This window comes from Coregonus lavaretus (genome assembly GCF_964263955.1).
Source record: "Coregonus lavaretus genome assembly, chromosome: 14".
NCBI classification, from domain to species: Eukaryota; Metazoa; Chordata; class Actinopteri; order Salmoniformes; family Salmonidae; genus Coregonus; species Coregonus lavaretus.
Window position 1 is genome coordinate 178,374 of NC_140001.1, and position 14,104 is coordinate 192,477.

Here is a 14,104-nt window from a genome sequence, read left to right on the forward strand (position 1 = left end):
GAAACAGTAGTGACTGCTGGAGGTCAGTTAGCAGTGTGTGATAGCAGACAGAAACAGTAGTGACTGCTGGAGGACAGTTAGCAGTGTGTGATAGCAGACAGAAACAGTAGTGACTGCTGGAGGTCAGTTAGCAGTGTGTGATAGCAGACAGAAACAGTAGTGACTGCTGGAGGACAGTTAGCAGTGTGTGATAGCAGACAGAAACAGTAGTGACTGCTGGAGGTCAGTTAGCAGTGTGTGATAGCAGACAGAAACAGTAGTGACTGCTGGAGGTCAGTTAGCAGTGTGTGATAGCAGACAGAAACAGTAGTGACTGCTGGAGGACAGTTAGCAGTGTGTGATAGCAGACAGAAACAGTAGTGACTGCTGGAGGTCAGTTAGCAGTGTGTGATAGCAGACAGAAACAGTAGTGACTGCTGGAGGACAGTTAGCAGTGTGTGATAGCAGACAGAAACAGTAGTGACTGCTGGAGGTCAGTTAGCAGTGTGTGATAGCAGACAGAAACAGTAGTGACTGCTGGAGGACAGGTTAGACAGTGTGTGATAGCAGACAGAAACAGTAGTGACTGCTGGAGGACAGGTTAGACAGTGTCTGCAGATTAATCCTGTCATTTAGGAGATAAAGACACACGGAATGATCCAGATGTAGAAATTGAGAACTAATATTCTGTAATTTAATAATGCGGTCTGATGGGATAGAAAGTGGAATTTCAGATGTTGCTTACTGGACCTGATCTAGATTGTGTTACACCCAGATCAGATCAGACCAGTGATTTAATCAACTTTAATGCCTCAGCTTAATCACCCCCTGCAACCTGCTGCCAAGACTGAAGACAACATGACAGTCTGTGATTGGGGAGAGGGGTTAGAGTTAGAGGTGTGGTCATTCAGAAACATGCCAGAATGTCTCCTAGATTTGGAATCTCACTGAGTTAAGAGGCTCTCCTTGCGTCACAGTGTTTTTGTAATTAGTTGCCACAATGTTTTTCGCTAAACCAACTAAATTGCTTCCAGTTAATTGGGAACTGGCGATCAGATTCAGATTCGTAGTAATTTGGCAACAATTACTGTGGCAGAAGCTAAGAAAGACTAGAAAAAAAAAGACAAGAGAAGGATTCTAGCACTGCTTGAAATGTTCTACACGTGTTCTGCAGTTAACATGTTACATGTTAACATGTTACATGGTGATGTAGCACAGCTTCAAGTGTTAACATGTTACATGGTGATGTACCACAGCTTCAAGTGTTAACATGTTACATGGTGATGTACCACAGCTTCAAGTGTTAACATGTTACATGGTGATGTACCACAGCTTCAAGTGTTAACATGTTACATGGTGATGTAGCACAGCTTCAAGTGTTAACATGTTACATGGTGATGTACCACAGCTTCAATTGTTAACATGTTACATGGTTTTTCTCCAGGGTCGAAGGTTTATTACAGGGTCTGTTATGGGTACTCTATGATGCTTGCTTTATAAATTGCACGGATCGTTATCCAAGTGTACAGTCGTTTTTGGAAAGGAAATCACCGTAGCTTAAACAGTCAAGTATATGTGATAGCATTCATCAGGGTTTACATTAACATACCTGTATCTAGTGAATGCTCTGTAATTTAGTCTCAGACCAGGCAGTAGACCACCTAAAGCTTGAATAAGGATCCACTATTCAGGAGGATTCATTGTTGGACTTTTGTTAATACAGGGTAGGCCACTGTGTTAACTGATGGGTATTGTTAAAGGGTAGGCCACAGTGTTAACTGATGGGTATTGTTAAAGGGTAGGCCACTGTGTTAACTGATGGGTATTGTTAAAGGGTAGGCCACTGTGTTAACTGATGGGTATTGTTAAAGGGTAGGCCACTGTGTTAACTGATGGGTATTGTTAAAGGGTAGGCCACTGTGTTAACTGATGGGTATTGTTAAAGGGTAGGCCACAGTGTTAACAGATTAGTATTGTTAAAGGGTAGGCCACAGTGTTAACTGATGGGCATTGTTAAAGGGTAGGCCACTGTGTTAACTGATGCGTATTGTTAAAGGGTAGGCCACTGTGTTAACTGATGGGTATTGTTAAAGGGTAGGCCACTGTGTTAACTGATGGGTATTGTTAAAGGGTAGGCCACTGTGTTAACTGATGGGTATTGTTAAAGGGTAGGCCACAGTGTTAACTGATGGGTATTGTTAAAGGGTAGGCCACTGTGTTAACTGATGGGTATTTTTAAAGGGTAGGCCACAGTGTTAACTGATGGGTATTGTTAAAGGGTAGGCCACTGTGTTAACTGATGGGTATTGATAAAGGGTGGGCCACTGTGTTAACTGATGGGTATTGTTAAAGGGTAGGCCACTGTGTTAACTGATGGGTATTGTTAAAGGGTAGGCCACTGTGTTAACTGATGGGTATTGTTAAAGGGTAGGCCACAGTGTTAACAGATTAGTATTGTTAAAGGGTAGGCCACAGTGTTAACTGATGGGTATTGTTAAAGGGTAGGCCACAGTGTTAACTGATGGGTATTGTTAAAGGGTAGGCCACTGTGTTAACTGATGGGTATTGTTAAAGGGTAGGCCACTGTGTTAACTGATGGGTATTGTTAAAGGGTAGGCCACAGTGTTAACAGATTAGTATTGTTAAAGGGTAGGCCACAGTGTTAACTGATGGGTATTGTTAAAGGGTAGGCCACTGTGTTAACTGATGGGTATTGTTAAAGGGTAGGCCACTGTGTTAACTGATGGGTATTGTTAAAGGGTAGGCCACTGTGTTAACTGATGGGTATTGTTAAAGGGTAGGCCACTGTGTTAACTGCTGGGTATTGTTAAAGGGTAGGCCACTGTGTTAACTGATGGGTATTGTTAAAGGGTAGGCCACAGTGTTAACAGATTAGTATTGTTAAAGGGTAGGCCACTGTGTTAACTGATGGGTATTGTTAAAGGGTAGGCCACTGTGTTAACTGATGGGTATTGTTAAAGGGTAGGCCACAGTGTTAACAGATTAGTATTGTTAAAGGGTAGGCCACTGTGTTAACTGATGGGTATTGTTAAAGGGTAGGCCACAGTGTTAACTGATGGGTATTGTTAAAGGGTAGGCCACTGTGTTAACTGATGGGTATTGTTAAAGGGTAGGCCACTGTGTTAACTGATGGGTATTGTTAAAGGGTAGGCCACTGTGTTAACTGCTGGGTATTGTTAAAGGGTAGACCACTGTGTTAACTGATGGGTATTGTTAAAGGGTAGGCCACAGTGTTAACTGATGGGTATTGTTAAAGGGTAGGCCACTGTGTTAACTGACGGGTATTGTTAAAGGGTAGGCCACTGTGTTAACTGATGGGTATTGTTAAAGGGTAGGCCACTGTGTTAACTGCTGGGTATTGTTAAAGGGTAGGCCACTGTGTTAACTGATGGGTATTGTTAAAGGGTAGGCCACAGTGTTAACAGATTAGTATTGTTAAAGGGTAGGCCACTGTGTTAACTGATGGGTATTGTTAAAGGGTAGGCCACTGTGTTAACTGATGGGTATTGTTAAAGGGTAGGCCACAGTGTTAACAGATTAGTATTGTTAAAGGGTAGGCCACTGTGTTAACTGATGGGTATTGTTAAAGGGTAGGCCACTGTGTTAACTGATGGGTATTGTTAAAGGGTAGGCCACTGTGTTAACTGATGGGTATTGTTAAAGGGTAGGCCACAGTGTTAACTGATGGGTATTGTTAAAGGGTAGGCCACTGTGTTAACTGATGGGTATTGTTAAAGGGTAGGCCACAGTGTTAACTGATGGGTATTGTTAAAGGGTAGGCCACTGTGTTAACTGCTGGGTATTGTTAAAGGGTAGGCCACAGTGTTAACTGATGGGTATTGTTAAAGGGTAGGCCACTGTGTTAACTGATGGGTATTGTTAAAGGGTAGGCCACTGTGTTAACTGCTGGGTATTGTTAAAGGGTAGGCCACAGTGTTAACTGATGGGTATTGTTAAAGGGTAGGCCACTGTGTTAACTGATGGGTATTGTTAAAGGGTAGGCCACAGTGTTAACTGATGGGTATTGTTAAAGGGTAGGCCACTGTGTTAACTGCTGGGTATTGTTAAAGGGTAGGCCACAGTGTTAACTGATGGGTATTTTTAAAGGGTAGGCCACAGTGTTAACTGATGGGTATTGTTAAAGGGTAGGCCACAGTGTTAACTGATGGGTATTGTTAAAGGGTAGGCCACAGTGTTAACTGATGGGTATTGTTAAAGTGTAGGCCACTGTGTTAACTGATGGGTATTGTTAACAATAGAACTGCCATAGGCCAACTGCCACTGACGTTTGATTTTGTAAAAATCAGCCCCCCAAAAAAGCTATGTCCTGCTCCTTCCCTGACTTTTCCTAAATGTTTGTATTCCTGACTTAATCCGCCAAGACAATGTGCTGTAGGACGTTGGTACCCAGCCAAGACAATGTGCTGTAGGATGTTGGTACCCAGCCAAGACAATGTGCTGTAGGACGTTGGTACCCAGCCAAGACAATGTGCTGTAGGACGTTGGTACCCAGCCAAGACAATGTGCTGTAGGACGTTGGTACCCAGCCAAGACAATGTGCTGTAGGATGTTGGTACCCAGCCAAGACAATGTGCTGTAGGATGTTGGTACCCAGCCAAGACAATGTGCTGTAGGATGTTGGTACCCAGCCAAGACAATGTGCTGTAGGACGTTGGTACCCAGCCAAGACAATGTGCTGTAGGATGTTGGTACCCAGCCAAGACAATGTGCTGTAGGACGTTGGTACCCAGCCAAGACAATGTGCTGTAGGATGTTGGTACCCAGCCAAGACAATGTGCTGTAGGATGTTGGTACCCAGCCAAGACAATGTGCTGTAGGACGTTGGTACCCAGCCAGCCACTAATGAGTCTCTCTCTCCTCACTGAATGAATGACAAATGGATGATTTTTTTTACTTTAGTTGATTTAGTAAATATTTTCTTAACACTTATTTTTCTTAAAACTGCATTGTTGGTTAAGGGCTTTTAAGTAAGCATTTCACGGTAAGGTCTACACCTGTTGTATTCAGCGCATGTGACAAATACAATTTGATTTGATTTGATTTTACTCTATCCAGCAACGCAAACGATGGCAGCCCACTGAATAAATTACAAATTGATAATTGTGCAAGTTACTTCACAATCAAATTTAAATTAGGCCTAACCGAATGATGAGGGTGAAGAGGTTGATTTAACTTAGAACAACAATAGTGAAATGATGAGTTTGTGTTATGCCTATTTATCAGTGTTGGCGCTCATTTTAATCATTTGACCGCGCTCCTTGCAGGTTGATACCATTCACTTTCACGTTTTACTTTGTAAAAATAAGCTGTTATGGGTCTGATTTATTGACTATAACTCTATTACTAATCAAATGTATTGTGGGAAACGAAAACATGCTACATGTTGCAGTAGGCCTTTAGAATAATGCAAAACATATCCTTGACTGTCACGTTGTATAATGATTAGAAGACAGGCGCAGGAATACGTATTAGGGGATGTATTACTCCACCCAACACAAACACGTATATATACAGTGAGGGAAAAAAGGATTTGATCCCCTGCTGATTTTGTACGTTTGCCCACTGACAAAGAAATGATCAGTCTATAATTTTAATGGTAGGTTTATTTGAACAGTGAGAGACAGAATAACAACAACAAAATCCAGAAAAACGCATGTCAAAAATGTTATAAATTGATTTGCATTTTAATGAGGGAAATATGTATTTGACCCCCCTCTCAATCAGAAAGATTTCTGGCTCCCAGGTGTCTTTTATACAGGTAACGAGCTGAGATTAGGAGCACACTCTTAAAGGGAGTGCTCCTAATCTCAGTTTGTTACCTGTATAAAATACACCTGTCCACAGAAGCAATCAATCAATCAGATTCCAAACTCTCCACCATGGCCAAGACCAAAGAGCTCTCCAAGGATGTCAGGGACAAGATTGTAGACCTACACAAGGCTGGAATGGGCTACAAGACCATCGCCAAGCAGCTTGGTGAGAAGGTGACAACAGTTGGTGTGATTATTCGCAAATGGAAGAAACACAAAATAACTGTCAATCTCCCTCGGCCTGGGGCTCCATGCAAGTTCTCACCTCGTGGAGTTGCAATGTTCATGAGAACGGTGAGGAATCAGCCCAGAACTACACGGGAGGATCTTGTCTGAAAGGACTGAAATCCTGCAGCGCCCGCAAGGTCCCCCTGCTCAAGAAAGCACATATACAGGCCCGTCTGAAGTTTGCCAATGAACATCTGAATGATTCTGAGGAGAACTGGGTGAAAGTTTTGTGGTCAGATGAGACCAAAATCGAGCTCTTTGGCATCAACTCAACTCGCTGTGTTTGGAGGAGGAGGAATGCTGCCTATGACCCCAAGAACACCATCCCCACCGTCAAATATGAAGGTGGAAACATTATGCTTTGGGGGTGTTTTTCTGCAAAGGGGACAGGACAACTTCACCGCATCAAAGGGACGATGGACGGGGCCATGTACCGTCAAATCTTGGGTGAGAACCTCCTTCCCTCAGCCAGGGCATTGAAAATGGGTCGTGGATGGGTATTCCAGCATGACAATGACCCAAAACACACGGCCAAGGCAACAAAGGCCAAGGCAACAAAGAAGCACATTAATGTCCTGGAGTGGCCTAGCCAATCTCCAGACCTTAATCCCATAGAAAATCAGTGGAGGGAGCTGAAGGTTTGAGTTGCCAAACGTCAGCCTAGAAACCTTAATGACTTGGAGAAGATCTGCAAAGAGGAGTGGGACAAAATCCTTCCTGAGATGTGTGCAAACCTGGTGGCCAACTACAAGAAACGTCTGACCTCTGTAATTGCCAAAAAGGGTTTTGCCACCAAGTACTAAGTCATGTTTTGCAGAGGGGTCAAATAATTATTTCCCTCATTAAAATGCAAATCAATTTATAACATTTTTGGCATGCGTTTTTCTGGATTTCTTTGTTGTTATTCTGTCTCTCACTGTTCAAATAAACCTACCATTAAAATTATAGACTGATAATGTCTTTGTCAGTGGGCAAACGTACAAAATCAGCAGGGGATCAAATACTTTTTTTCCCTCACTGTACATACACAAGGGATGTAACCCAAACAAAGAGTGAGGTGTAACCTCTACACAATACACAGGACGAGACCCTTAAACCACCAGAGCACAATACACGGTACTCATGAGACCAACGGACAAGGGACATATATACACATACTAATCAGGGGGAATGGGAACCAGGTGTGGTAATAAGACAAGACAGTCCGGGGTTGGTGGTAATGAACCAGATCAGTGACGCCTAGAAGACCGGTGACATTGACGATATCCAAGTTGATGAGCGGGAAACAAACGATGCTAGTCAACTTGCACAGCCGGCCCATCGTAACTACCCTAAACTATACCAATTCTAATTTCAAATGTAATAAGAGTTAGCCTATAGACAAGATGAATTGACAATAATCTGATGAGTGACAATGTTAGGCCTATCAGTTGTCAAATTGTACATGAAGAGATGGGCGAATCTTGTAATTGACAGATGCAGGGAAAGGAGCATCGGTTTAACAAATCATCCTTCAGAGTCACATGCAGGTAAAACATTGTGATTTCTATATAGAATCTGAAAGAGCATATTCTGCCGTTTCTATGACACTTACCTTTGTCAAATAACTCTCAAAATTCCCTTTTTACCAAATTGCACTTTTTCCAAGAATAACCGTGCTTTCCATGCATTCAACACATGACCATTCACACAGCAACATTGCTCTGGTTACATCCATGCATTCAACACATGACCATTCACACAGCAACATTGCTCTGGCTACTATGCAAAAACTAGTAACATAATAAACGTAAAATTAAAATATGCTATTCTGTCGTCAATGGATGAATGGATGAATGGATGAATGGATGAATGGATGAATGGATGAATGGATGCCAGCAATCAGATAGAAACTGATAATGGTGCATGTGACTTCAGTTACATTTTGGGAAGCCGCCGATGTCCAAACCAAGTAATTGCTCAATGGCTTTCCATATCTGTGGAAAGATGACACCAGGCCAGCGGGTGAGCGACTGTCTGAGACTGTTGTTTTGAGACTCGTTGAGCCTTACATGGGCAAAGGCAGAAATGTGACCATGGGCAACTTCTTCACATTCTTTCCCTGTCAGACAAGTTGATTGCAAAGAAGACTAGCCTGCTAGGAACAGTGAACAAACAAAGGCGGGAGCTGCCCCATTCTGCGCAAAACAACATACCAGTAGAGCTGTACTCCACATCAGTGATGGAGAGTGGTAAAGCAACACTCACGGTGTACAGATGTAAAATAAATAAGAACGCTTCATCCTCAGCACCATGCATCCCACTGGATCTGGCATGTGAGCTTCGTGAGAACCACATGAACGCCAAGAAAGAGGCTACAGCTGCCAAGCAGGCCGCCAAGGCAGCAGGTCCTGCTCTCCCTCTTCCCCAAGCACCACAGCTCCCACTGGGGAAAAATAAGACACAATGTCAAGTGGGCTGGTTTCACAGGAAACAAGGCCCATGAAAACTGTGTGCAGTGCAACTGATTTCTTTGTGGGGCTTGCTCACACAAAGCCCCGAAGCTGTGTGCTGACTGTGGACCCCATAAAGAGAAGACTGAAGCTGTGTGCTGACTGTGGACCCCATAAAGAGAAGACTGAAGCTGTGTGCTGACTGTGGACCCCATAAAGAGAAGACTGAAGCTGTGTGCTGACTGTGGACACCATAAAGAGAAGACTGAAGCTGTGTGCTGACTGTGGACCCCATAAAGAGAAGAATGAAGTTGTGTGATGACTGTGGACCCCATAAAGAGAAGACTGAAGCTGTGTGCTGACTGTGGACACCATAAAGAGAAGACTGAAGCTGTGTGCTGACTGTGGACCCCAAGAATAAAGAGAAGACTGAAGCTGTGTGCTGACTGTGGACCCCAAGAATAAAGAGAAGACTGAAGCTGTGTGCTGACTGTGGACACCATAAAGAGAAGACTGAAGCTGTGTGCTGACTGTGGACACCATAAAGAGAAGACTGAAGCTGTGTGCTGACTGTGGACACCATAAAGAGAAGACTGAAGCTGTGTGCTGACTGTGGACACCATAAAGAGAAGACTGAAGCTGTGTGCTGACTGTGGACCCCATAAAGAGAAGACTGAAGCTGTGTGCTGACTGTGGACCCCATAAAGAGAAGACTGAAGCTGTGTGCTGACTGTGGACACCATAAAGAGAAGACTGAAGCTGTGTGCTGACTGTGGACCCCATAAAGAGAAGACTGAAGCTGTATGCTGACTGTGGACCCCATAAAGAGAAGACTGAAGCTGTATGCTGACTGTGGACCCCATAAAGAGAAGACTGAAGCTGTGTGATGACTGTGGACCCCATAAAGAGAAGACTGAAGCTGTGTGCTGACTGTGGACCCCATAAAGAGAAGACTGAAGCTGTGTGCTGACTGTGGACACCATAAAGAGAAGACTGAAGCTGTGTGCTGACTGTGGACACCATAAAGAGAAGACTGAAGCTGTGTGCTGACTGTGGACCCCATAAAGAGAAGACTGAAGCTGTATGCTGACTGTGGACCCCATAAAGAGAAGACTGAAGCTGTGTGCTGACTGTGGACACCATAAAGAGAAGACTGAAGCTGTGTGCTGACTGTGGACCCCATAAAGAGAAGACTGAAGCTGTGTGCTGACTGTGGACCCCATAAAGAGAAGACTGAAGCTGTGTGCTGACTGTGGACCCCATAAAGAGAAGACTGAAGCTGTGTGCTGACTGTGGACCCCATAAAGAGAAGACTGAAGCTGTGTGCTGACTGTGGACCCCATAAAGAGAAGACTGAAGCTGTGTGCTGACTGTGGACACCATAAAGAGAAGACTGAAGCTGTGTGCTGACTGTGGACCCCATAAAGAGAAGACTGAAGCTGTGTGCTGACTGTGGACCCCATAAAGAGAAGACTGAAGCTGTGTGCTGACTGTGGACCCCATAAAGAGAAGACTGAAGCTGTGTGATGACTGTGGACACCATAAAGAGAAGACTGAAGCTGTGTGCTGACTGTGGACCCCATAAAGAGAAGACTGAAGCTGTGTGATGACTGTGGACACCATAAAGAGAAGACTGAAGCTGTGTGCTGACTGTGGACACCATAAAGAGAAGACTGAAGCTGTGTGCTGACTGTGGACACCATAAAGAGAAGACTGAAGCTGTGTGCTGACTGTGGACCCAAAGCATAAAGAGAAGATTAAATTGATTCATGTGTAAAGGCATGGGTATAAGGGCTCAATACAGTGTCTGATACAATCAACAAATGACTGTTTTTATATCTTGTCATAAATATATTTCCACAAATATTAGAGAACAGGTTCCATGCTGGGTGGTACATCTTCCCCAGGCCTGCTAGGAACAGGAGGGCTGGCTTCTGCTGATCATCCTGGTTTGGTATTTGGCTGGAATGGGATTTAATGATCCGGGGTCCCAGCTAATGTTGAACTCCCTCCCTGGGTTTCTGTTAGCTGGGCTGAAGGTGTCCTCTGTTATTATCTGTTTCAGCTGAAGAACAAGTTCATGAAGAAGCTTCCCCCAGACGCAGAGGCGTCCAACGTTCTCGTTGGAGAGGTGGACTTCCTGGACGCCCCCTTCGTGGCATTTGTCCGTCTACAGCAGGCTGTGATGCTGGGAGCCCTCACCGAAGTCCCCGTCCCCACCAGGTTAATATATAAATATATATTTTTAAATGTAAACTAGAGTTGTTGCGGTTTGACATCATAGTGTAATTTCTCTGGTCTTTCCTCCTCAGATTCCTTTTCATCCTTTTAGGACCCAAAGGAAAAGCCAAGTCCTATCATGAGATAGGAAGAGCTATCGCCACCCTCATGTCAGATGAGGTAAGCAGAGCAAGGTTTCAGAGCAAGGTATCAGCTATGATGTCAGATGAGGTAAGCAGCACAGAGCAAGGTGTCAGCTAAAGACATATCTGAGTCCTTACTGAATACTATGCTGCCTGTATAAGTCAGTCAGATGAATGCTGTACAGGTATATGCAGTCTACTAGTTGAACATTCACATTCAGTCCCTTTCCAAGCCAGCTGAGATGTACTTGTTCACAACTGCTTTGTTTTTCCCAGCTTTTTCTAACTAACTGAGAACTCACTGAGACCCCCTACAGGACAATAACTGCCAGCTCTAACTTCGTATTTAATTTAATCAGTAGACAATTTGAACAATAACTTTCTACTTTACAAGAGACAAAACAAACTACGTAAATTTGTCAATAAAAAGCCAAATCAAATCCAAGTGTTGTTGAACTGACCGACTTTGTCTTGTGCAGGTGTTCCATGACATAGCGTACAAGGCGAAGGACAGAGAGGATCTGCTGGCTGGCATCGATGAGTTTCTGGATGAGGTGATCGTTCTACCCCCGGGGGAATGGGACCCGGCCATCAGGATAGAACCGCCCAAGTCTGTACCCTCTGCTGACAAGAGGTTAGCATCTATCTGCTGACATCATATGCTGTTTTATAGTCTCTATACTATAGTCCTCTATATTGTGCTTCTCAGGAAGAACATGTATGCAGGAGGCGACAGCGGCCATATGAACGGAGACACGCCCCATGATGGGGGAGGGGGGGGAGGGGGGCACGCAGTGGGAGACGAGCTCAAGAAGACAGGCAGGTGAGTCAACTAATAAAACACTGTACTGATGAAGGCCATTGATGAAGGCTGATGAAGGCCATTGATGAAGGCTGAAACATCAAGCTTTTAATAGTTGCTTGAATAAAATAATATTTTTTTTAAGGTGAGTGAGCGTTACGCCTTATCCTTTTCAAAAAACAGGTAGTTACACCTCGACTCCTGTTTCTTGAGCGCCCAAAAACTTTCTTTCTAAAACCAATAAAACTGAACCTCTGATCAACCAATGAAACACTTCAGAACCTCTGGAGTCTCAGGATAGGTAAGTGAGTCAGGACAGGACAGGACAACCAGAATGTTTTCCTTCATAATTTTCAGGTTTTGTGGCGGCCTCCTACTTGACATCAAAAGGAAAGCTCCATTCTTCGCCAGTGATTTCTACGATGCGTTCCACATCCAGGCGCTGTCGGCCATCCTGTTCATCTATCTAGGAACCGTAACTAATGCCATCACCTTCGGAGGGTTGCTAGGAGATGCCACCGACAACATGCAGGTCAGGCTATCTCTTCTGTCTGACAAGCATGTTGAGACCTTCGTTATGAACTGTATTAAAGGTGCACTCTTTGATTTCAGATACCCAGTAAAAATTTATAAAAACTATCAGGATGTAGATCAGGTGTGTTAAACTATCAGGATGTAGATCAGGGCTGTTAAACTATCAGGATGTAGATCAGGGGTGTTAAACTATCAGGATGTAGATCAGGTGTGTTAAACTATCAGGATGTAGATCAGGGGTGTTAAACTATCAGGATGTAGATCAGGGGTGTTAAACTATCAGGATGTAGATCAGGGGTGTTAAACTATCAGGCTGTAGATCAGGTGTGTTAAACTATCAGGATGTAGATCAGGGGTGTTAAACTATCAGGATGTAGATCAGGGGTGTTAAACTATCAGGATGTAGATCAGGGGTGTTAAAATATCAGGATGTAGATCAGGGGTGTTAAACTATCAGGATGTAGATCAGGGGTGTTAAACTATCAGGATGTAGATCAGGGGTGTTAAACTATCAGGATGTAGATCAGGGGTGTTAAACTATCAGGATGTACAGTTGAAGTCAGAAGTTTACATACACTTAGGTTGGAGTCATTAAAACTAGTTTTTCAACCACTCCACAAATGTCTTGTTAACAAACTATAGTTTTGGCAAGTCGTGAGGACATCTACTTTGTGCATGACACAAGTAATTTTTTCCAAGAATTGTTTACAGACAGATTATTTCACTTATAATTCACTGTATCACAATTCAAGTGGGTCAGAAGTTTACATACACTAAGTTGACTGTGCCTTTACACAGCTTGGAAAATTCCAGAAAAATATATCATGGCTTTAGAAGCTTCTGATAGGCTAATTGACATAATTTGAGTCAATTGGAGGTGTACCTGTGGATGTATTTCAAGGCCTACCTTCAAACTCAGTACCTCTTTGCTTGACATCATTGGAAAATCTAAAGAAATCAGACAAGACCTCAGAAAAGAAATTGTAGACCTCCACAAGTCTGGTTCATCCTTGGGAGCAATTTCCAAACGCCCGAAGGTACCACGTTCATCTGTACAAACAATAGTACGCAAGTATAAACACCATGGGACCAAGCAGCCGTCATACCGCTCAAGAAGGAGACGCGTTCTGTCTCCTAGAGATGAATGTACTTTGGGGAGAAAAGTGCAAATCAATCCCAGAACAACAGCAAAGGACCTTGTGAAGATGCTGGAGGAAATAGATACAAAAGTATCCATATCCACAGTAAAACGAGTCCTATATCGACATAACCTGAAAGGCAGCTCGGCAAGGAAGAAGCCACTGCTCCAAAACTGCTATAAAAAAGCCAGACTACGGTTTGCAACTCCACATTGGGACAAAGATCATACTTTTCTGAGAAATGTACTCTGGTCTGATGAAACAAAAATAGAACTGTTTGGCCATAATGACCATTGTTATGTTAGGAGGGAAAAGGGGGTGGCTTGCAAGCCGAAGAAAACCATCCCAACCGTGAAGCACGGAGGTGGCAGCATCATGCTGTGGTGGTGCTTTGCTGCAGGAGGGACTGGTACACTTCACAAAATAGATGGCATCATGAGGAAGGAAAATGATGTGGATATATTGAAGCAACGTCTCAAGACATCAGTCAGGAAGTTAAAGCTTGGTCACAAATGAGTCTTCCAAATGGACAATAACCCCAAGCATACTTCCAAAGTTGTGGCATCACAAAGCCCTGACCTGAAAAATGTGTGGGCAGAACTGAAAAGGCGTGTGCAAGCAAGGAGGCCTACAAACCTGACTCAGTTACACCAGCTATGTCAGGAGGAATGGGCCAAAATTCACCCAACTTATTGTGGGAAGCTTGTGGAAGGCTACCCGAAATGTTTGACCCAAGTTAAACAATTTAAAAGCAATGCTACCAAATACTAGTGTA

At 43.7% G+C, this 14,104-nt stretch overlaps 1 protein-coding gene across 1 annotated transcript in view; it reads left to right on the forward strand.

Moving 5' to 3' along the window:
• The window catches only part of LOC311141786 (electrogenic sodium bicarbonate cotransporter 1-like), a gene marked incomplete at both ends in the record, with an annotated part of 148,705 nt that overhangs the window by 102,560 nt on the left and 32,041 nt on the right, over positions 1–14,104 (forward strand). The window contains 5 exons of the mRNA XM_084177238.1: positions 10,557–10,714; positions 10,804–10,891; positions 11,334–11,488; positions 11,564–11,677; positions 12,014–12,188. Of these exons, the coding sequence (XP_084033364.1) occupies positions 10,557–10,714; positions 10,804–10,891; positions 11,334–11,488; positions 11,564–11,677; positions 12,014–12,188 (690 nt within the window). The remainder of the gene's footprint in view (positions 1–10,556; positions 10,715–10,803; positions 10,892–11,333; positions 11,489–11,563; positions 11,678–12,013; positions 12,189–14,104) is intronic.